Below are 24854 nucleotides of genomic sequence, written 5' to 3' on the forward strand. Positions count from 1 at the left end.
GCTCCACCCATTGAGATTGAGGGTGAGGCCAAGTTGGCGCCCTCCTTTGAGGCATGGGATGCCTTCAATGAATATGATGAGAAAGTAGATGAGGAGCTAGACGTAGAAGATGAGAATGGAATGGTGAAAGCACCTTGGGCATGCATCCACTATATAGAGCCAACACTTTAACATTAGAAGAGGAGTTTGGAAAAAAAGAAGAGAAGAAAGAGTTGGAGGTAAAAGAAGAAGAAAAGGGAGAGGATGAGCTCAGCCCAGATCTTGGAACTGTTAGCAGAGTATGCTAGCTCAGATGTGAGTCTGAGCATGTTTTATGGCTGGGCACATTATGTAGATATTTTAGGCATTTTTATTGTGTAGCATTTTATGCTTTGGGGCATTTATTGTTGCCAATCGGCCAGCATTAAATGCTGGCCAACTTGACATATTTTATTGCATTATTCATACCTATATATATTTTGGGCTCCTCCTCCTCAGTTAGTTTAGTTCACAACTTGGAGGTTCCATGGAGAGAGGAGCCGGTGCCGGTGCCTACACAGCCAGTGACTCATTGTTGTAAGCGACAGTCTCGTGTCTGATACATGGATTCCATTTCCCGAGCATACATTTGAGTTCTCATCTGTATTGTGTTCTTTCTTTTCTTTTCTCTTTTGTCTTGTGTTTCAACAATTTATTATAGCATATGTTTACGCTTCCATTGCTACTCCACTTCTGACATGGTATCGAATTTTAGGATTTGTGCTCCTATTGTGTTTTCTTGCTGATTTCAGGACTGTTTTCACCCTTGCTAATCAGGTGACTGCTGCTCCAACCAGGCGACCTGTTTTACCTGCGTTTTTTGCAGATTTGCCATCGCTTGCTGCCTACAGCCCCTCTGCTGCCTGCGTTTTCGGTTTTCAGACTGCTGCGACAGTTTTTCAGCCTATTTGTGGTAGTACTCAACCTTTGGTGTTTTTGACTCCTTCTTGGCGGGGCGATTGTACCTTCAGGCGGTTTTTGCTGTTTTTGGTAGTTTTTGACTAATTTTTTGATTTTTTGCAGCAACTCTTCATTTGGTCAGATTTTGGGTTATATTGTATGTGAACTCTTGTTTTTTGCAGTCTGTACTCGTGTTTTGGCTGTGTTCCCTCTCCACATACCTTCTTTTCTCTACTTCTCTTCTAAATCCTATACAGATGGATTCTCCATGTACATCCATTGATGACAAGCTCCATGGACCTGGTTATCACACGTGGAGTGCGATGATGAAGGCTTGGTTCATCCAAAAGCTGTTTTGTATGTGGTTTGTGGAGCTATTGCACGTCCTCAACAGCCTTCTCCTGTTCCAGCTGATTTTGATGAAGACAACCATGAGGAAGCAGTGCTTACATCGGATTTGGATGATGCCTGTGCTTATTCGGTCTTACTTCGGTGTATTTCCAAAGAAGTCCTATCGGTAGTCACCTCCTGTAGGATAGCTTCAGACGTATGGTTGAAGTTGCAGTTGATGTATGAGGCTCCTTCCACCTTGAGGGCTGTTACTCTATATGGCCAACTCCAGCAAAACGATCCAATCATTCCTCCTTCGAGTTACCCGGATCTAGGACCAGCTTTGGACTATGCAGTCTGCCCTATCAGAGGCACATCTTGTTGGTACGGTACACTACAAGCTTTCTCAGGAGTTTGATGGAGTGGCGAATGCTTTACGGGCGCAAACATCTACGACTCTTGTTAGTTTTCTTCATATGTCCTCGATGTTGCTTGAGCATGAGGCGACTTTGCGACTATAGGGGTGGCTTTCATCACATTATGGAGGTTCAGGTGAGGCTCTTGTAGCTTCAGAGAGGGTCTTCGAAGATGAAGAAGTCAAAGGCCTAGTGTTATCACTGTGGCAAGAAGGGCCATTTGTGGAAGGACTGCAAAGAGTTAGCGGCTTCCAGGAAGAAAAAGGAGCAGAAGACGGAGCGAGATGCGGACTCCTCCTCCAACGAGTCATTATCTGTCTTAGATTCTGACTCAGATCCTTTGGCCAAGGCGCAGAAGGGATCCTCTTCTTCAAATCGTGGGAAGGGCTTGATGGCCCCTTCCTTAGCTGCTTTCTAGTGGTGGTGATGAGGTCATCCCTCTCGACTCTCCAGTGCCAGAGAGGGAGTGTGAAAGGGTGGTGAGATGGGGCAGCCATGCTGTCAGAGTGCAGCGGTGCAGAAGCGTAGGACTGAGAGAGAGAGAACACAGAGAGAAAAGGGAGAGAAAGAGACAGTGTACAATGAAGATCTGCTGTATAAAGAATGCTGAATACAAAGATATACACGGGCGCAGTGCGCTGGACTGCGTGTCTCCACCTCGACGATGCGACCTGCTGTCCACCTCGAAGTCTGCTGCAGTCTGTACTGTCTGCTGTCTGAAATCTGTGAACAGAGACAGAAATCTGCACAGCACCAGTCTGTAATCTGCGACAGAGAATAGTGGCCAGACTGCTGAAAACGTCAGCAATAAACAGGCGAAAAATCACCTAGAATAGGGCGCCAAAATAGGGCGCAGCCTGGAATAAAATGGCTGCAGGCAGTCGGACTGCCATGTGGCAGTCCGACTGCTGCAGGTCCGACTGCAGCAGTCCGACTGGACTGCACCTGCCTGGCTGTGATCCTCTCTAACACCCCCTCTCAGAGCCTGGGCAGGGCAGAAGCCTGAGGGATCTGGAATGTTGCCGAAGTAGAGCCTGAGGAAGCGCCTTCGTAAACAAATCCGCAAGATTGTCCTCCGTCTTGCAATACTCCACAGTGATGGTCTCATCCAGAAGCTTTTCTCGGATGAAGTGGTACTGGATCTCAATGTGCTTCGTCCGGGCATGAAAAACAGGGTTCCTTGCCAAGGCAATGCAACTCTCATTGTCACATCGCAGCAATGTAGGACGAGTCTGGGGGCACCCAAGCTCCTCGAACAATCTCCGAAGCCACAAAACCTCGCATGTGGTGGAAGATGCGGCCCGATATTCCGCCTCAGTAGACGAAAGGGCTACCGTGGGCTGCTTCTTGCTACTCCATGAAATAACACCTGCACCCAAAGTAAAGCAGTAACCTGTTGTAGACCGCCTGTGGTCCACGTCACCGGCCCAATCCGAGTCGCTCCAACCTGCAAGTACAAGATCTGACCCATCTGTCCCTGCGGGGTAATGAATCTCCAAATCAGACGTCCCCCTCAGATACCGAAGTATCCTCTGAGCAGCCTGCCAATGCACCGTCTTAGGTTCACTCATGAACCCTGCCAAGAGCCCAACAGCAAAATATAGATCAACCCTGGTGTTGAGAAGCCAAATCAAAGACCCTATCAACTGTCGATAGCGGGAAGCATCCGCCAAAGGAGAAGCTGAGTGGGAAGTGGCCTTCCAGTTCGGATCCATAGGAGTAGAGAGGGCTCGACAATCTTCCATCTCAAAAGACACCAAGAGCTCCTGTACATATCTCTGTTGGGAGAGAAAGATCCCCCTCTGAGACTGAAAAATCTCATGTCCTAAAAAGAAATGGAGTAGCCCCAAATCCGTCATCTCGAACGTCCGATGTAAAGCTGACTTTGTCTCCTGGACTTGCTGTGCATCATCACCTGTGACAATCAAATCATCAACATATAATACAAACAGCACACAACCTTCCCCGGAAGTGTGAACATACAGCTGCGGATCGGTCTTGGACCGCCGATATCCCAACTGAGTCTGGAGGAACGAATCAATCTTCTCGTTCCAAGCTCGCGGGGCCTGCTTGAGACCATACAGGGCCTTCTTCAACCTGTAGACTTTCCCATCTGAAGAACCAAAGCCAGGAGGCTGCTCAACGTAGATCTCCTCCTTCAAATCACCATTCAGGAAGGCCGACTTCACATCCAGCTGATAAACAGGCCATCTCCTATGGCCAGCCAAAGCAAGAACAGCTCTAATGGTTGCCATACGAGCTGTAGGGGCAAAGGTGTCATGACAGTCAATCCCTGGGCGCTGGGCAAAACCCTTAGCAACAAGGCAAGCCTTGTGCTTATCCAAAGTACCATCACTGAGATATTTGGTCTTGAAGACCCACTTGACTCCAATCACCTTCTTCTTCGGGGGGCGTGGCACAAGTGACCAAGTGCCATTCCTCTCAATAGCCTCCAACTCAGCTTCCATAGCTTTCTTCCATGGGGCGGACTATAAAGCCTCCTTCACGGAGGTGGGCTCTCGATCCTGCATAACTTGGGACATCAAACAATAATTGGAGCACACAAGCTCCGAAGAATGCGCCTGGTGCCTCCGTGACCGCCGCGGACCATCCTGCGGTCCCCACTCCTCATGAACCCCCTCGATCCCTGAATCACGGAGTGTGTCACGGGCCCAGCGAGGAGGAGGCCGAACCTCCCCTCGTCGTTCTCCATCAGTAGAAGACTCTGGAATGTCCACCGGTGGTAACTCCTCAGAAGGATCCGGTGGAACAGTAGACTCTGTGTCAGAAACAGAATCATAATCAAACGGCACAGGCTCCAGTGGAATTGTAGAAGGAGCCAAACTCTCCCCTGGATCTCCAAGAACGGGATGCTCCTCACCCGTTGAAGAAGCCGGAACCTCTACAAACCGCACATCACGGCTAGTATATACATCCCGCTTGACGGGATCATACAGTCGGTAGCCTTGGGACTGGGAGCTGTAGCCAACAAATACCTGTTTTCGGGAAGCCGCTTCAAATTTGTCACGGTGAGCCTTGGGAATGTGAACATAGGTATCACACCCAAAGACCCGAAAGTAAGAAACATCTGGCTTCGTCCCAAAATAAGCCTCAAATGGAGTCATCCCTTCCACGGCCGAAGTAGGGGATCGATTAAGGATGTGGACTGCAGTAGCCACAGCCTCGGCCCACAGAACCTGAGGGGTCTGTCGGTGCTCCATCATGGTGCGCGCCATCTCGATCACACTGCGCTTCTTCCGTTCTAGAATACCATTTTCTTGAGGAGTATTGGTATTGGCAAACTCCTGGTGAATTCCTCTATCTGCACAAAACCGAGCAAATTCATTAGACACAAATTCACCTCCCTTGTCGGATCGCAAGGTCTTCAACTTCCGGCCTGATCGGTTCTCCTCAAAGAGAAGCTAATCCTTGAAGTGCGAGAAAGCTTCTGACTTTAGTGCCAAAAAGTAGGCCCATGTCATCCTGCTGTAGTCATCCACGATCAGCATGAAGTACGAGCTCCCACGCAGGGACTCATTCCTCATAGGGCCACATAGATCCGTAGATACTAGCTCCATCGGTGAAGTAGACCGCCGCGAAGCTGTGTGGGGAATGGCATCCCGATGCTGCTTTCCCCGTATGCTGGAGACACATGGCTGCTGGCTCACCACTATATCCGGCAACCCTCGAACAAGCTGTCCACGTGACGCCTTCCGAAGATAGTCATAGTTCAGGTGACCAAACCGAGCATGCCATAATTCAGACTGTGACTGTGAGGTAAGAAGAAGAGTAGAGAGGGCAGTGGAAGACTTCAGCTTGTAAATGCCGTTCTCCTCATATCCAGATGATAGAACCTTCCTCGATTCACGATCAAGGACTCGCATTGTAGAACTGTCAAACTCCACCAGAAGACCAAGGGAGCAAATCTTATGAACTGAAAGGAGATGGTACTCCAATCCTGGTACATGCAAAACCTCTGAGGTATGGGTGCCACCTCGTCCATCCGGAATAAGCTGCATCTTACCCCGACCTGCAATAGAAACGGAAGAGCTGTCTCCAATGAGAACCTGCCCACGCGAAGGTCGCAGCTGGGCAACACTATCTGATGAAGGAGTCATGTGCTGTGAGGCACCACTATCAATAATCCACTCTCGAGATTGGGAAGCCGCCATCGCAGCATCAGAAGCATTCGGTGAAGCGTCCTCAATGACAACTAGATGTAGAAATGCAGCTGATGAGGGTGCAGCCACTGCTCCAGAATCCTTGGTTTACTTCTTCTTGGTGTCCTTCGAGTCTTTGTCAGGGCAATTCTTTTTCCAATGGCCAGTCTTTCCACAAATATGGCATGTGGAGTCTTTGTCCTTGTCCTTCTCCTTGTCCTTCTTGGACTTGTTATCCCCCTTCTTCTTCTTTTGGTCTTTCCCTTTCTTCTGAGAGGCTTGACCTGTCAACGCCTCCGTCTTGGAAGCATTCTGTCCCTTTAGCTGTTCCTCTTGGTCCAAGACCATAGGAACCAACTCTTCCCACCGAAGAGTAGACTCTCGCTCCAAAGCAATAAGGGCAGAGTAAAATGTACCGAATCGTGGCGGCAACTGGGACAAGAGTGTAATTGCCATGTCTTCGGAGGAAATTGGCTTTCCCGCATTCTGAACCTGCATCTGTAGCTGCCTTAGCTTGTTAATGTGTTCCCTTAGCGAAGAAGACTTATTGACGGACAAGGTCCGCATCTGTACCTCCAAAGAAACCCTCTTCATCAGGGTCATCGGATTGTACATTTGATCAAGCTCCAGCCATATCTCACGAGCCACCGTCAAGTGCTCGATGTGAGCGATCACGGCTGTAGTGCATGATAGAAAGAGAAGGGATCGAATCCTGGCATTCAGTTTGTCCCAATGAGACTGGGCCCTGGCCAACTCCGCACGAGCATCGGAAGAGAGTTTGGACTCATCTCTTACCGAAGGCCGGTCAATATCTTCCTGTACCAACTCCGCCAAATCATAGGACTCCAGAATGGCCAACATCATAACGCGCCAAATGCGGTAGTTGTCGCCGTCGAGCTTCTGATCTGTAGGAAGAGCCGGTAGGACAGGCACCTTCCGGTCCATAATCGCTTGGAACTCCAAGTCCATCTCTGTAGACATCTTCACCTGCAATGCCTTCTCAAACGCAAAAGCAGCCCCCTCTGACTGGGTAAACTCAGCCTGCTAAGGCTCTTCCGCGTCCCGAAGCTTCTTCACCCGCTGGAAGCGATGAAAAAAGCAAAACCTGCACTTTTAGGTTGAAAACTCAAACTTTCTCCGCGTCAAACAGCGGTAAACAGCAGCAAATCCACCACCTGTACTCCTTTCCTGTGCGCCCACACTCGTTTCAGCCTTGTTCCAAGGCGCAGCCCTCCTGTCTGCCCTTAAATGCAGAAAACGCAAATTTGTGTCGCGATGGAAACTCCTCTTCAGGTTGATTCTGCGCTCAGTCAGCCCTCAAACACTGCTGTGATACCATGTCAGAGTGCAGCGGTGCGGAAGCGTAGGACTGAGGGAGAGAGAACGCAGAGAGAAAAGGGAGAGAAAGAGACAGTGTACAATGAAGATCTGCTGTATAAAGAATGCTGAATACAAAGATATACACGGGCGCAGTGCGCTGGACTGCGTGTCTCCACCTCGACGATGCGACCTGCTGTCCACCTCGAAGTCTGCTGCAGTCTGCACTATCTGCTGTCTGAAATCTGTGAACAGAGACAGAAATCTGCACAGCACCGGTCTGTAATCTGCGACAGAATAGTGGCCAGACTGCTGAAAACGTCAGCAATAAATAGGCGAAAAATCACCTAGAACGGGGCGCCAAAATAGGGCGCAGCCTGGAATAAAATGGCTGCAGGCAGTCGGACTGCCACGTGGCAGTCCGACTGCTGCAGGTCCGACTGCAGCAGTCCGACTGGACTGCACCTGCCTGGCTGTGATCCTCTCTAACACATGCCTCATCTATATTTCTATACAGATGCACAGGATTCAGAGAGGGACGTCCCTGACGCATTGATCGAAGTTTGGGAGGTTCAAATCATGGAGCTAGGATTGACATCCAGGTTCATGATGGGCTGGTTCTTTGACAGAGGGTGGGTGGCTTTCGTCTGGAGCTCACATGAGGGGACACTTTGGTGGTCTGGCCAATGAAGGGGAATCGATGGTCATTTATGCGCTATGGCATTGGTGACAGGCTGGTCACATGTGCTATATCAAAGGCATTGTTGGCAGACATTGAGAGCTGCTATGATCTTCTCTATTTTCAGGAGTTGGCATGATAAACATCAACATCAGGTTCTCTCTGAGGCACCTTGGTATCCACTGCCTAGGTATCCATGGCTCTATCTTGTGGTTCTTTGTTGTATGAACTATGATGAATCATTTATCATTGTATCAGATCACCCATGATCTGAGAGAGGATGTTAGCAGAGTATGTCAACTCATGTGTGAGTTTGATCATGTTTTATGGCTGGGCACATTATGTAGATATTTTAGGCATTTTTATTGTGTAGCATTTTATGCTTTGGAGCATTTATTGCTGCCAGTTGGTCAATATTAAATGCTTGCCGACTTGACATATTTTATGGCATTATTCATGCCTATATATATTTTGGGCTCCTCCTCAGTTAGTTCAGCTCACCACCTGGAGGTCCCGTGGAGAGAAGAGCCAGTATCGGTGCCCACGCAGCCAGTGACTCACTGTTGTATGCGAGAGTCTCGTGTTTGATATATGGATTCCATTTTCCGAGCATGCATCTGAGTTCTCATCTGTATTGTGTTTTTTTCTTTCCTTTTCTCTTTTGTCTTGTGTTTCAACAGTTTATTACAACATATGTGTATGCCTCCATTGCTGCTCCACTTCTGACAGGAAAACCTCTATTCCAACAACGTGAAGAAGTAGAGAAAGGCGGGGATGAGCTCACTTTAGATCTTGGAACACATCGATCCCGACAACCCCAACAACCAACCAATCCCACAAAGTGCAATGATGATAGGTTAGAAAGAGAGTTGAAGGAAAGAATCATGAAAATATGGGAAGAGATAGAAGAAAAAGATAGGAAAGAAGAAGAAAAAGTCTTGTTAGATGTAGCTATAGAGAAGATTAAGGAAAAGATGAGACAAGAAAAGAGATAGAAGAACAAGTAGAGTTAGCTAGGAAGAGACCAGAAGAAGAAAGTTAGGAAGAAGAATGAGCAAGTAGAAAGAGGTGGAGGAGCCAAGCTAGAAGAAAGAGTGTGGAGAGCTAGAAAGTCAAAGGAAGAAGATAGGCTAGAACGAGAAGAGTAAGAAAAGATAGACATAGGCATCAAGGCCAAAGAAGAAAGGATAGAGATGAGTTAGACTTAGGAAAGAAAGAGAGAAGGAAGAAGAGGAACCAAAGATAGATCTACGTGAAGAAGGCTGAAAAGAAGATAGAAAGATAGAGAAAGAAGAGAATGAGAATGAGAAGAAGAAGAAGGCGAAATCCAATGCCAAGAAATGGAGGCAGGCCGCTAGAGCCAAGATGAGAGATAAGAATGAGGATGCCTCCAAAACCCCCCAAGCCAAACTCGTGGCTAAGGATAAAGCAAACTCAGCTTTCTATCCAAGGCCACATCCCATTCTAGCGAAATCGGATCAAAGTAGGAACCAAGTGAACTTCAACAATGGAGTCATTGGCTATGCCTTGGAGCTCGAAGTGGCAAACCCTACTTAGATAGAATGAGTTAGAGGATGAAGCCTAAAAGAAGGAAGAATATGAGGGAGGGTTCGCAATATGGTCCGTCCAAGGCAACTTAGTGCCACGGAAGGGAACCTTGCTAGTTGAGCCTTGGAGAACTCTCCAACTCACTCTTAAGGTGAATGTCTTTGGACTATGGAACCCATTGGGAACATACTCAATGCTGGTAAAGATAAAGATCTCGGCCTTTAGGCTACAAGCAGTGTAAGGAGTTGTCATCCCGATCCTATGGATCCGTGACATGCTAAGCACTCCAAACATAGGTATCACCCCAAGAACTTCAATGATACCTCCACTTCCACAACCCCAAATCTAGGCTACGTGTGACGACTTAGTCGATACCCCCCAAAGAACTTCAACTCTAGATGAGGCTAAGAAGAGCCAAAGAGGTGCCATGCACCAAGACTGCATTTTCTGTGCGAAAAGACAAGTTGAACCAACTAATTTGTCTAAGTTCAAAGCTGGTAAGAAAGATCCGATAAAGAGACCAAGGAGAACAGCCCAAGTACTTGACTTGGAGATGAGGGTAAAACGTCTTGGCAAACAAACCAAGAGGCCCAAGTCACCAAGGCCCAAGGCAACATTGAGACAAAAGGGAGGAATTACACAAGGAGTAATCCAATGGATTGCCTCCCTTAAGATGTGGCATAACATAGAAACTGATCATAAGTAGCAGCATTCTCCGGGATGAGTGGTAATGAGAGTGCGACGAACTTGGCCAAGCCTGCTTTGCCGATAAGTTTAGACTCCAGTAATAAAGAATAATTGTGAGACACTAATGGGACATACTGGACTGGAGAAGGAGCTTTAGGCGCCATTCAGATGGATTGCACACACACCACACACACATAGACAATCACAACGAATGCCTGCAAAACAAGAAAATAACCATAAATAAGAGATCAACTAGAGTAGACACACAGATGTAACTGGTCGGGGCACCAACCGAGCCACCACGCCTTGACTCCAACAGTGCGACAACTTGGGATTGCATGTACAAAGCTTGACATGCAAAGCCATAAGCATTGAGCCAAAGAAAGTTAGGACGATGAAGCCTCCCTTCCTAAAATGTAATTGAGTGGAGGGTGGACCGGAAGGAAAAAAGAATAAACACTGAGTCTAGATGGGTAGACCTTGACCAACTTGATAGAAAAAGTTGTGTTACGAGAGATTCTATTCAAAAAGACTATAAAGCCATTGAGAGGGTGCACGTCCTTGACCTGGACCTTGCGACCGACGTGGATAACAAAATAAAACCGAAACAAGGAACTTGAGTGACGGGAGTGTTGAAAGAGAGAAGGCTAGTGTACACATCCAAACCTTGAAGAGAACTACCATACCACCCCCCCAAAAAAAAAGGCTCAGAGTGCTATCCTAGCCATCAAGGGCTGTAAGGGAACAAGGTAAAAGCACTTGCAAGTGCTAACACTACACCTCATTGATTAGAACTAGAGAGTATTTCGAGCTTGCGAAGAATCCCTATAGGAACCCCTAGAACCTTATCTAGGCTCATTAGCCTCATTGAAACACTTGTTACACAAGAACACTCGGAAACCATGGCAGGAATAAGCTCAAACAACAACTCCTTGGAGTTCAATGCAATGGAGTTTCCAATCAATATTCGGGACTTAGTGTCACTCTATGACCAGCATACTCGTGTCAAACATAGAAATAGAGAGGTAGACGAAATAATAACAGACATAGAGGCGGAAAGGAAACTCGGAAGGGACCTCATTAGGCAAGTTGCAAGACTCACATGCAACCAACAAATTTTTTAAAAAATTGAGTGACACATATATAGGTCAACTTTGGACCATATAGGCCGCCCTTCTTGAAGCACACTTGTGGGAATTGTGCTCTATAAGCTCTTGCAATTTTGATAGTATTGCCAATGCCCTTAAAGGTCATACCTCATCAGCTCCAATCACTTTTCAGCATTTGACCTCCATGTTGTTGGAACATGAGTTTGTTCTCAGTTTATAGGGGAGATTGCCTTCTTGAGTTGGAGGTAGTTATTTGACAACATTCATGGTTGAAGAGATGGGCATCAAGAAGGGGAAAGTGCTGCTTTTGTGGCAACAAGGGGCATTTGCAGAAGGATTGAAATATGATAGTGCCTTTGCGGAAGGAGGCGGCAACAAAGGGCAAGGGTGACTTGGATTCTTCATTATTCTTTGACCCCGACTCCAATTCCGGTTGGGCAACCAAGGTTGTTGTGACCATGGAATTCATCTTCTAGCCCTAGGGATGCTGTCACTCTTGATAAGTTCTTAGGACAGAGTGGGATTACAAGAGGGTGGTAATAGTGAAGCATCTCCACCTCACCCATCTCTTTGGTATGGTGGTTCTTTCACTGTGGCTTTCTACATGCATTCATTTATTTGGCAGTTTTGAAACCTTGAAATTGGTGTGCCTTCAAGTCCATGATAGGAGATAGAACACCCAGGCGGTTTCGCTCCTAGTTGGTTCTCACATGGGGGGCTCCTTTAGTAGGATGGATGAAGGTGGGGAATCCATACTCATGATGTGCTTTTGCAAGTCTTTTTGTAACAGGCAAAAAGAACTCGAGTATTTCTACTTTTTATGATCTTGGTTTGAATACGATTAACCTCAACATCAGTGCCTTCTCTGAGCCACCTTAGTATTAGCTTGATGACCCAAGTATTGAGTATGCATGTTATTTGTTGTCATCGTTGTTGTTTATGATTTTGAGGGTGTTTTGGTGCTCGTTGGGGTATGAGACATGGTGGACATTAAGGGGATCTTCTTGGCTGGCTGCTTTTTGAGCCATACACCATTGTATTCTCAGTGTACATATACCCGTTATTTGAGAGAGGATGTTTTAGTCTTATGCATATCATGGGTATGGACATTATATTTATTGCGCATTTCATGAGCTCTATTAGTTAACTGGGTAGCTGAGCTTTGGCTGAAATGATGGATGTTACACATGTGTGGAGGCACGGGCTGGGTGTGAAGCTCAAAAAGGTGCATTAACATTAAACCTTATTAAACAGTCCCAAAACTCAAATGCACAAGAGTGCTTCAATATCTCATAAGCAAAACCTTAAAACTATGGGTGGTTCCATCTCTATAAATAGTGTGCGCTAGGTCCCTTGTATCTTTTGCATCCCTTTTGCCATCCAGTTTGCCCATCATTACCAGCTGGTGCCATGAACATTCGAAGGCTACCCACGCCTGCGTTTGGTTCCACATATTAATCACTTCAGTTTATTTGTGATTGCTCCAGCTCCTATTAGAGAGTTTCCAGCTGGCAGCATGCTCGTCCTGGTCTGGCGGACTGCTGCATTTGCTTCAATCCCATTTGTGACCGATCCAGCCCCTATCCAAGGGTTTCTAGCTGCTCCCCTGTTCATCATGACCTGGCGTACTGCAGCATTTACATCAGAACTGGTTGCTCTTTGTCATCTAGAAGTCATCCATACTGTTGATGACACTTTCCACGGTTGCGCTTCACTTCTTACATCACTCCCTCATCATTACCTAATTGCTGATTTGCTCTTAGTGACTGATTGCCACGTCATCATCCATATAGTTAGCTGCTGTGTTTTGGATTTTTTAGCAACATCATCCTCTGCTTTGACTGGTGGTTATTACTGAATTTTGGATCTGTCTCTGGTGGTTGACACAATCTAACACCCCCCTTAGCGAGCTTTCACGAGAGTCGTTGGCAATTGGAATGCTTTGCCTTTGAGCATTGTTTTTGTTTATATTCATTCATTCATTCATTCAACATACATAATTCATACGGTTTCATCTTTTTCTTCCCTATTTTACGTTTTGCATTTTTTTTTTTTTTGGAGTTACTGTATTTTAGTTGTATTTGTACGTTTTGTGTTTTCTCTATGCAAACCCTAGCATAGCTTTATATGGTATCAGAGCCAATACTCTATTGAAGAGTATCTTGTGGCTTTTATGGAGGCTTGGTTCGTGCGAGAAACACAAGTGACACATAAGTAACCAACAATGGCTGAGACACCTTACTCTTGGGAAGTTATCATGTCTTCTTAGGCTTCTTCACTAGAGGCCCTAAGGCAGCATTATGCTCTCAATGAGAGCAACACATCCTTTCGCTCATCTTCATCCATCTTACCACATGTTATGCGGACGTGGAGTTCAGAGAATGCATACGTAGCAGATACCTCAGCTACTATCCTTTGTCTTCAATCTACTTTTCATTAGGGGCTGTGCATCAATGAGTTTTATGGTGAGGCTGGCCACCTTTCCACTTAGGGAATACATAGCACATTCTTGACTATTGGTGAACCCTTGTCTTCATCATGGCCAAGTGCGATGCCAAGTTCGATCCTTTTGATTTGTATGAACCAAATTGCTCCTTCTCGTGCAAGATCGGGTTGTAAGCTACCATGGAGACCATGATTGGTATCGATATGTTAATATCCATCAGTGAGGTGCTAGAGACAAACATACCTTTTCAAGTATACCTATTGTACTACCTTCTGCTTCATTTGAGCATGTTTTTGGTGCTAATCAATCGCAATTTCCTTCCATCTCTCCCACTTCTCATTATAATTTAGATTCTATTTCTTTTGCTCTTAGAGCTTAGGCTTACATTCAACACTTGCATCATCCACAATGGGTTTGAATTGGTTAATGCCATGCACAATAGGATCAGGATTAGGATTTTTGTTTTAGCTTTCATTTTCATTTCCAATTCCAAATGTTAGTGAAATGCCCACCTAGGATCCAACTTGCATACGAGACATGACTCAAGCTATATCCACGAATATAAAGAGATAGGATATCAGACTTGCCTCCCAACCATAGAGCCAAACAGGCTCACAATCGAGCCTGGGAGCTAGCAACACTTCGGGTCACAAACACATCCCAAGGGCTGACGTCCCATACTCCCAGTCCACACGAGTCCGGTGCACAAATGCATTGGCCAATGAGCCTAGAGTCCAAGAGTGGTGATCACACAATGAATGTGCACAATAGGGCCTTGAGTCTTATAAATAGGGCTTGGTCTCCCTAACCCTGAAGTGTCTTTAGTGCATTTGCACTAAATCACTTCATGACCTTTGTAACCAATGCTACTAGCATCTGTTTGGATATCCAAGGCTGTAACACTTTCCTCCTTATGAATGATTGCTGTCCCCAATAATATCCTAGGAACAAACCCCTCTTCAATGAACGTACGGACTCCCAAGTGGCCTTCGCATTGTGGTTTTTCCACTCGATCAAATACTCAGGATAAACGATTTGGCGGGATCGTTTAGTCGTATGGTCAAGAACCGATTTGGGTTTAAGTGAAATATAACGAGCAATACCCTTGAGCTGCGGGACTTTCTCAATCACAACAATTAGTTCACCTTATCCTAGTCGTTCCTTTCAATGACTCATGCTGAACACAAGATGACCACACTCTGCATGTTATGACACTCCTATAAAATTTTTTTGTGGATATCTTGATCGTTAGACACATACACTTTTCCTTGTTTAAAAAGTAATCCATTGCAAATGGAATACTTTTCTACCATCTTCCTCTCACACGTTTGGACCGCTAAAGCTTTTTGGGCTACTAGGTCCATCTTGGACTAATTGTCAGTCCTACCAAAGTAGAATCATTTTGGCAATGCCCTTTGAGAGAAAGATAGAAATCAATCGAAATTTTAGAGAAGGACAAGGCATTGACTTCGAGGATCTGAGGAAGGGTATCGGTAACTATATTAGTTGCGCCCTTTTGATAACGAATCTCGAAGTTAAATTCCTACATAAGCTATGCCCATCATGCCTTACGGGCTTGGAGGTCAAACTGATCATGAAGATTTTCTTGGGTGGTGTAATGCGTTTGAACTGTTGGGAATAAAGGCTCATTATGCCTTTTATGATGTTCGGGTGTGTACGTACCCTTACACTTGTACTTTATATATATTATCTAAACCTAAAGCGGTATATCTTCTCATTGTACCAAAAAACACTTTGTGTGTCGTGCTCTCACTCTTTGCTCACTCTTCCTACTCTAAACTCTGCACTCAATCTGATGTGCAATCTATCTCGATCCTTGCACATTGACATCAAATTGGTATCAGAGTAGGCAAGAGACAGCTCAGGTGTGCACACGCCTCAAGATAGTTGATAGGCGTGCACAGGCTCAGCAGGCACACATTAGAGAAAATAGTTGATTGCCTGACGGAGGTAGTTAAACCAAGGGGGGTACATTTTTCTGTAGGCGATGTTGACAGGGTAGGCGATAGTAGATAGGCACAGTGAGTAGTCAGCACATGATGAAGCAGGTCTAGCGGGCGACCAAACATGGCACAGGCTACGAGACATGGCACGGGCGACAGGTGTGCAGGTCCAATGGACGACCGGTGCAGGCCCACCAACGGGTGACGGGGCTTTGTCAATGTCTCGACAGGATGGATTTTCTTCTTTTTTTTTTAATAAAGTCATGCAATCCTTTTTCTCCTTCTCCTATCGGGTGTTCACGTGCACAAGCTCAATATGTCTTCTTGGCCTAAAAATTTGGGGTTTTTCTCGGATTTGTGGGAACCGTGATGCAGAACATGACAATTTGACCTAGAAATTTCAAAATTGGTGCACATTTACCTGGGACATTTTGGGCTTTTCACATTTTAGTGAAATTTCTTAAATTTCATTGAAATTTGTGCACACCGGACCCAAGAAAATTGGGGCTTTTGCAAAATTTCTTCAATTTGTGCAAAAATTGTTTGGTATATGCACTTGGATACATGTATTGATGCAATCTGGATAGATTTCCTTTTGAAAATTTTGGGCTTTTGACCTAAGTTGTCAAAGTTGTGCTTGTGAATGTTTTTGGAGCAGAAGTTGTAGTCAAATTTTGGGGATTTCACATGTAATTGGTGCCTTGGCCTTTGAATGCGCCTGTATTTGCTTGTGGAGTGCAGTAGTAGACACTTTCTAATTCTGAAAATCTATTTGTAGATCTAAAATTTCTGCAATTTCTTCGATTTTCACTGCCGGTTGGTACTTGCAGTATACTGTGGTCACTTGTGTGACATTTGGGCTTGATTTGGTGACTTTTGAGTCAATTTAGTGCTGCAAATTATGGCTGGAAACAGTGACAGCAGCAATCTTTTGCACATCAAGAAGCTTGAGGGTGCACATAATTTTGCAATATGGCAAAAACAATGCTACAGTGTCTTGGTGCAGAAGAAACAGGTAAAGCCCATCAAAGCGAAGGGAATAAAATCAGCAAGTATGGAATAAGAAGAGTGGGATGATCTGGATGAGCTTGCACGCTCTACCATTGAGCTCTCAATGTCACACAACTTGCTCTTTAACATTGAGAAGTTGAATTCAGCATGCAATGTGGTAAAGACTTGAAGAATTGTATGCTCAGAAAAGTGCAGCCAGCAAGGTTTATTGGCTGAAAAAGTTAATGGACTTTCGCATGAAGGAAGGTACAACCATGTCTGTACATTTGAACGAGTTCAATTCAATTTTCAGTCAGCTGATTGCTTTGGATTTCCATATTGATGATGAGTTCAAAGCTACTTTATTGCTATGCACTTTGCCCGAAAGTTGGGATACTTTTAGGACAGCCTTGAATAACTTAAATGCTTAGTTGTTATATTCTGATGCGGAGAGTTCTTCGCTGATGGAAGAACTCAATAGACAAAACAATTCAACAAACAAGTCTTCTAATGCATTGCACACTAGGGGCAGATTTAAGCAAAAGGACAGTTCTGAAAATAGAGCACGCAACAAGTCTCGTAGTAAAAATGTGGACTGTCATCATTGTGGCAAGAAAGGGCACTACAAACGGGACTGTGTTCAATGGAAGAAAGAGATAGACAAAAACAAAAACATTGAAATTGGAATTTCAGCATGGTTGTGTGTTTGTTTTGCATAATGCAAGGCATGTACCTCAGCTCAAGAAGAGCTTGATAAGCACATGTCAGCTAGATGATGAAGGCTATCACACCACCTTTGGGGATAGCAAATGGAGAATTTATAAAGGCTCTCACATTGTTGCCAAGGGCTCCAAAAGTGATACTTTGTATCCTTTGCATGTATCTAGAGTACGTGACCATGTAGTCGCCATAACCGAGCAGCCAAGCGTTTCTTTGTGGCATAGCTGGTTGGGACACATTAGTCAAACTGGAATGAAAGTGCTTTCTCGTTTGGGTTATTTGTGGTCTTTGAGATATGCTGATTTTGAATAGTGTGATCATTGTATTTATGGAAGCATGCTCAAACGTTACATAAAAAATCTATTTCTCTAAAGTCTTCACCCTTAGAGTTGGTACATTCAGATGTATGTCAAATGCCAGGGTTATATCTAGGGGGAAATAAGTATTTCATTACCTTTGTTGATGATGCCACACGCAAAATATGGGGGAGTTCCGCAAGAAGTGTGGTCGGGCAAGCCACCTCCGTATGCTCACTTCAGAGTGTTTAGCTGCGAGGCATTTGTGCACATTTGCAAGGAAGAACGCAACAAACTTGAGCCAAAGTCCTATAAATGTATTTTCCTAGGATATGGTGATGAAGGTGAAATAGGGTATCGATTATGGGATCTTGAGAAAAGAAAAGTAGTATATAGCAATGATGTTATCTTTTGGGAAGATCGCATGCACAAACAGCCCGAAAAGACAGAGGAGGTCAGAAGGGTTGTATTTTGGGAGGATGTACCAATTGGATAGCAAATGATACCCGCTAGACAACAACAAATACCTGCTGTAAATGTCCTTGAAAATGTAGGAAATAATGCTGAAAATGATCAGCAAGATATTGCCCATGATGTACCACAAATTCATCAAGAACATATACCTTTGGAATAACCAGAACCAACTGTACAATATGCTGGATTTGCAGAACAGCAAGCTGTTAATGCAGATTTGTAGGTTGAACCACTAGAAAATCTTGACCATTGGGTCCGTAGGTCGACTAGAGTGCAAAGACAGCCAGACAGGTTTGTTCCTGGTGTCAATTATGTGGTTGATTTTGTCATGTTGACCGATTGTGGTGAGCCGTTTTTCTTCCAGGAAGCAATGAACAGAAAAGACATCAAGAAATGGCATAAGGCTATTCTGTTAGAGATGGAATCTCTCATGAAAAATGACACTTGGGATTTGGTACATTTGCCTAAAGGATAGAAACTTCTACCATGCAAATGGGTTTACAAAATGAAAGTCACTTCTGGTTCTTTGCCAAAGTACAAGGCACGACTGGTTGCTAAAGGGTATAAGCAAGAACATGGAATTGATTTTGATGAAATCTTTTCTCCTGTAGTCAAAATGACTACTTTATAAACCATCTTGGGCTTGGTTGCATCTGAAGATATGGAACTTATATAGATGGATGGTAAGCCAGCCTTTTTACATGGTGATTTATACGAGGAGATCTATATGTAGCAACCTGAGGGTTTTGTTGCAAAGGGGAAAGAGCACATGGTATGTAAACTCAACAAGACTTTGTATGGGCTAAAATAGGTACCACGAGAATGGTATCATAAATTTGATACATTTATGCAATCTCAGCGATTCCATCGCTCTCGAGTTGGTCATTGCTTATACACCAAGAAGGCAATGGATGGTAGCCTTATTCTCTTGGTTTTGTATGTGGATGACATACTAATTGCAGGTAGGGATGCTCATGCCTTGGACTCCTTAAAACAGAGCTTACACAACAACTTTGATATGAAGGATCTTGGTGAGGCAAATCATATTCTTGGCATGCGTATACTCAGGGACAGATCGAAGGGTCTTCTCTATTTGTCATAGCAAGAGTATGTTACTAAGGTTTTGCAGCGTTCCAATATGGAGGGGGGGAAAGCCATTGGTATACCATTGCCTCCATATGTGAAACTTAGTGCAGATGACAACCTTACATTTGATGATGGAAAGACTGAGATTGCCAAGATCCCTTATGCTTCAGCTGTTGGTAGCTCGATGTATGCTATGGTTGCTACACGTCCTGACATAGCATTTGCGGTAAGAGTGGTTAGCAGGTACATGGTATATCATGGCAAAAAACATTGGGAAGTAGTGAAAGGTATAATGAGATACCTTAAGGGCACAAGGGATTTGTGTACACTGTATCTGCTTTGGGAAATAGAAGTCATCTGTTGTTGGCTTCATGGATGCAAACTATGCTGGGCATCTTGACTGTAGGAAGTCTACTTGAGGATATGTGTTCTCATTCATAGGGGGAGTAGTCTCTTGGATATCCAAGTTGCAAAAGTATGTTCGTTGTCTACTACAGAGGTAGAGTATGTGGCTGCCACTGAGGCATGCAAAGAGGCTTATGGCTTTCACGTTTGGTGAGAGAGCTTGGTATTACAAAGGTTCCTATTCTCCATTGTGACAGTCAGAGCGCTATCATGCTAGTAGGGAATCCTATCTTTCATGCAAAGACAAAGCACATACATGTGAAGTATAATTTTATCAAGAATGTACTTGATAACCAAAGCATTGAGCTTGTGAAGGTACATACAGATGATAATCTTGCAGACCTTCTTACGAAGGGTCTTCAAGCAGAGCGATTTGCTCATTGCCTCGCCAGATGATGGGGGTTGGATAGTATATGTGAATTTCAGCTTTGTATATACATAGACTTAGCGGATTCTTTCCTCTACCTTCAGGCACGTTGCCTTTAGGTGGAGGGTTGTTGGGAATAAAGGCTCACCGTGCCTTCTACGGTGTTCGGGTGTGCACGCACCCTTACACTTGTACTTTATATATATTATCAAAACTAAAGTGGTACATCTCATTGTACCGAAAAACACTGTGTGTTGTGCTCTCACTCCTTCTGCTCACTTTTCCTACTCTGAACTCCGCACTCAATTTGACCTGCACTCTGTCTCGATCCTTGCACATTGACATCATGAGCATTCATGACCTTATAGCTCTCAAATGTGATGGATCGACTGCCTTGGTAGAGAACAACATCCATAGCGTAATCACTCGCATCTGTTTGAACGTCAAAAGGTTTATTCAGATTGATAATTTGCAACATCAATGCAGTATCAACCAACAGTTTCAATGTTTGAAAACATTGATCGAGCTCACTAGTCCAAACAACTAGTGAACTAATGTGCTTTTTTTAAAAAACTTTGGACACCCTTAAGCAAATGTATAAAGGGTTCAACAATATGAGTAACTTTATTACTAGTTGTGGCCCTAGCTAGCCAATTTATAGGAGGACTATTCTCTCACTCTTATCATCCATTGTTGATCCTTCGTGATTAACCAGCACTCCTCATTCTCTCATCCTCTTGCTACGGTCTGGTGCTCACATTAATGCGTAGAGCTGCATATTGGGTTTGACCATTGCAGCGGTGTACCTATCAGCCATTGTTGTTAGATCGTTCCTTCTCTTACCTGCGTTTTCTTTTTGTCTTCTTCTCTTAGGGTTCGCTTTCCTTTCCGCTATGCACTCTCACATGGTAGTAGAGCCCGTGTGGGAGCTGGAATTTCTTCAAAGAGGAGCATGCTGTTTGAGCATCCTTATGATTGGCTGTTTAGGACTGATGCCTTGCTAATTGGACTGCTGTTTTGGCTCCTTATACTATTGAGTTACCGAATATGCTAATGATTTGCTGATAACTGCTGCTCCTAACATGTTCAACCTGCATTCTTATACTTTGCACACTCTTGATATCAGTGTTTGTGCTTGAGAGAGAGAGTCTTCATGGTTGATTTAGTGCGATCACTCAACTTTATGCATTGTTGATCCTAGTCTCTGTTGTACTTTGCATGGCTTGCAACTTGCATTGGTTTAATTGGTGGTTTTGAAAGCCTAAAGCTGAGATGCATCATGGGAAACATGACAATGAGCTTGCTTGCTCCTAGTTGGTTCTCACATGGAGGACCCCTTTAATAGGATAGCCGAAGGCAGGGAATCCATGGTCATGATGTGATTTTGTAGGTTTTTTTGTGACGAGCAAAGATTATTTGGCTATTTCTATTCTTTGCACATGGACATTGATGTTTATTGTGGTATCAGACATGGTAGACTTTTGGGAATCTTCTTGGGTGGCTGCATTTTGAGCGATATATCATTGTATGTTTCATTGCACAAATCGCCAATGATTTGAGAGGTTATTAGTTTAAACTTTTATCCATATCATGGGTAGTAGGTGTTGTATTTATTGTGCATTTCATGGGCTTTAGTGGGCACCACGTTTAGACCATTGGGCAGCTATTTGCACTAGCCGACCTGATTCTCTAGGTTCTTGGCTGTACTGTTACCTATATTAGGCTTTCACTCCTGCTGTACCATCATCATAGCATCTCCTATCCTTGGAGAGAGGGAGATTGGAGATAGTGTGTTTGGTCATCAAGGTGCTTGTTACCTTGTTGACATTGTACTCATTCTAGTTCTTCGTTATGGATTCCATTGCCTGTTTTATTAGTTGTCTCTGAGTTAATTGTTCTTTCTTGTTCACTGTTCATTGTGTTGTGTTTATTGCTTCTATGTCCATGCATTCTCAGAGTCTTATGGTCAACTTCAGGCCTTTCATTTTCTAATAACCGAAGATTGTATATGTTAAATGAAAGATTATCCAATTTGTTGGTATCACCAAATAAGTCTTATGTTTTAAATAGAAAAGTCACTATTTATATGCACAATAAAATAAATATACAACCACTTTTTTGGAGTACCTATGATCACTAGGTCTCCTGGAATGCTTCCCCAAGGCTAGCTGGACTTATTATTTAACTTCTACACAGTTTAATATTTGAACATTCGAGATCAACCAATGATTCCTCTTCTTTTTTGAGTTTGAATCTAGATACTAAAGATTGGAGGCCCTTAAATGAGTTTTCTAGTCCCTGCATAAAAGGTTCTCTTGATGATAACAAGAAAGGAAAGTCTACTTATGGAAATGTAACTTAGGACGTTCTAGTAGCATAGTAAACTAATATTGACCCGAGGACATGGAGATACAGCACTCAAAGTTACCTGACAGTTCCTTATGCTGATGGATGCAATCATGATGATGAGTGGGCTAATGAACATCAGCCCAATCCCCAATGATTGATCTCAGCGTACTACAAGTTTCTAAACCATATGAAGGTTGCATGTGCACAAATGTATATAAGTGTGCATATAAGTTTTTGTGTAGGGTTACTTCTTCGTATTTTGGTAGTTACAAACCAATGTAGCTTACATTTGCTTGTGTTCTGATTGCTTGCACTGTCAATAAAGAATGTAGCTCAATTTAACTGCTATAATACTAATTGCTGCTCTGTGTTTGTAGGGTGCCTTCGAGTTGGGATGTGCTGTGTGTCCAATTGCAATAAAATATAACAAAATATTCGTTGATGCATTTTGGAATAGCAAAAAGTAAGTACTTTATTAATGCAAGTAGACGTTAACAAAAATGGAAATTTACCTTTTTGAATGTTGTTTTAGTTTTGGCCTGTGTAGACGTAAGTTTTTTTGTCGATTTTATTATATACTAGTCATTCTAGATTGACTCTTAAGATCTACCAATTCTTGTGACCAGTGTAGCTTCAGCTGTACCTGCTGATGTGGCGCCGGGCCATGTAGCTGCTGGTGTGGAAGTAAATGGGTGGACTGGCACATGGATGGGGTGGTGATCCAGTTGGAGACATCATGTATGTTGGGACCTGCTAGATTGCAAAATCAGGCAGGCCTATGCTGATGAGTGGGTCAGCCAGGCTGTAGTCCTGTCAGTCTGATTAGGGCTGCACGGCCTATAGGTTCTTCCTTGGAAGTGTATCTCACTATGCTGGGCTCCAGATCTTTCCTGCTGTTTACAGCAAACGAGCCCTTGTATATTGTATTTTCCCCCATGCGTTGGGGTGTGTAGCAGGTGTTGCGCTACTCAGAATTAGCCTAAAAGATAATCTCAAATCATGGGCTAACTTCTTTTGGCTGTTCTATAGCGCTCCGAAACCTGTTCTACATTAAACTTATGTAAATGTGAAACTCAAGAGTTTTTGGTAGGACATGGCTGAAGAAGTTCTATAAAGGGGTACTAACGTATGACCACTCTTTTATCCTGTTCTATCCCTTACCACACCTTGCTACTATTGACCTTTGCCATTGTCTCATCGCGATCATCATCATCTTTGCTGGGTTTCATAGCCAGCCTTCATTAGAACCCTCTCTGAGCAGCTATTGCCATCATATGGAGGTGAGGTTCTGTTGCTGACATTGCCCTGGACAAGCCAGTCACCATGCTGCATTCTCTTCATGGCAGCAAGCCAGTCATCGTGCTGCATTCTCTTCCTCCTGCTGCCATGACACATGACAACCCTTGTAGAGGTGCCATCCAACACAACTGTTGCTGCCTTTGTGTTGCTGACCTGGAGGTCTTCTCATTATCACTGCCCAGTCCACAGGATCATCTTCTCTTGCATGACTGCATTTTGGTTTCTGTCGACAGCTGCATTGCTGATTAACTTATTCTGCATCATCCAGCATCAAGTTTTGGTGTGGTTTTTCATGTCTGGTATTTGTCTTGGAAGGACGATTCTCTTCTTCAGCATATCTCAGTGTGTTCCCAGGAGAGACAATGGCTGTTGGACAGCCATCTGTAAAGAAATGCTTGAACAAAGAATGAAACTCAAAGTGTACGACAAGAACACAATCAACATAGTAGAGCTCAAAGCGCAAGAGAATGAATGGAGAATGACTGAATAAACAGACTATGTTGATATGGATACAATGAACCTCAAACCTCCATGTCTCGAGTGGACTGGGGAAGAGATGAGCTGGAAGAGGAGTTGGAGGCATTGATGATATCTCTAAGAGTGTGTTGTACCTCAAATGGATCTTGAAATGCAGCAGGCATATCTGTCCATAATAGGCTGAGTGCTGAAGGCACCAGTAGGGTGGCTGACTGGGTGGTCATACATAGTGGCAGAAGCTCCAAAATGCAAGCCTAGCTGTATGGGCGACTGCTTTTGGAGGTGCTGCAGATGCTGGGCAGCAGCTGTAAGATGAAAACACAGCTGCTGGATGATGTGGGCAGGCAGCCATCTGCTCCAAACAGGCTGGGCGGCAGCTGCACAATGGAAACACAGATGTCGGCAAGGATTAACAGCTCCAAACGATGGTGAGGAAGGTGGGTGATAGCTTCCAACAAGGCGCCTCAGCAGTAGAAGACTGGATAGCATTCCAGGAATTGTGATATCTGCCAGTAGAGGTATATAGAGTAGTGGGATGTAGGTGCTAGTTGATTATTGAGGTAAACTGATCAGGATGGCAAATGACTGTGCAGCCCATCTATTCACCGAAGTTTGTGGGTTTGCTTATGAAACACAAAAATTCCGTAGCATTTTGAGTTTTGGGGCTGTTTAAAAAGCTAATTAAGGTATTAATGTTGGGTTTAAGGTTGCAGGAATGCACGTACATGGCTTGGAGAAGCAACAGCTTGAGAGAGTATAACTTAAAGTAGATTGAGAGATATCAATAGAGAAGATTTATAAGACCAAGTATGCCCTA

General features: G+C 44.2%; 1 protein-coding gene across 1 annotated transcript in view; it reads left to right on the forward strand.

The window, feature by feature from the left end:
• The window catches only part of GPAT9 (glycerol-3-phosphate acyltransferase 9), a 94950-nt gene that overhangs the window by 52711 nt on the left and 17385 nt on the right, over nt 1-24854 (forward strand). The window contains exon 11 of the mRNA XM_087663066.1: nt 22639-22724. Within this exon, the coding sequence (XP_087519192.1) occupies nt 22639-22724 (86 nt within the window). The remainder of the gene's footprint in view (nt 1-22638; nt 22725-24854) is intronic.

The sequence above is a fragment of the Lygodium microphyllum genome, chromosome 22 (genome assembly GCF_053477565.2).
Source record: "Lygodium microphyllum isolate KBCC chromosome 22, Lygodium_microphyllum_v1.1.10, whole genome shotgun sequence".
Taxonomy (NCBI): Eukaryota; Viridiplantae; Streptophyta; class Polypodiopsida; order Schizaeales; family Lygodiaceae; genus Lygodium; species Lygodium microphyllum.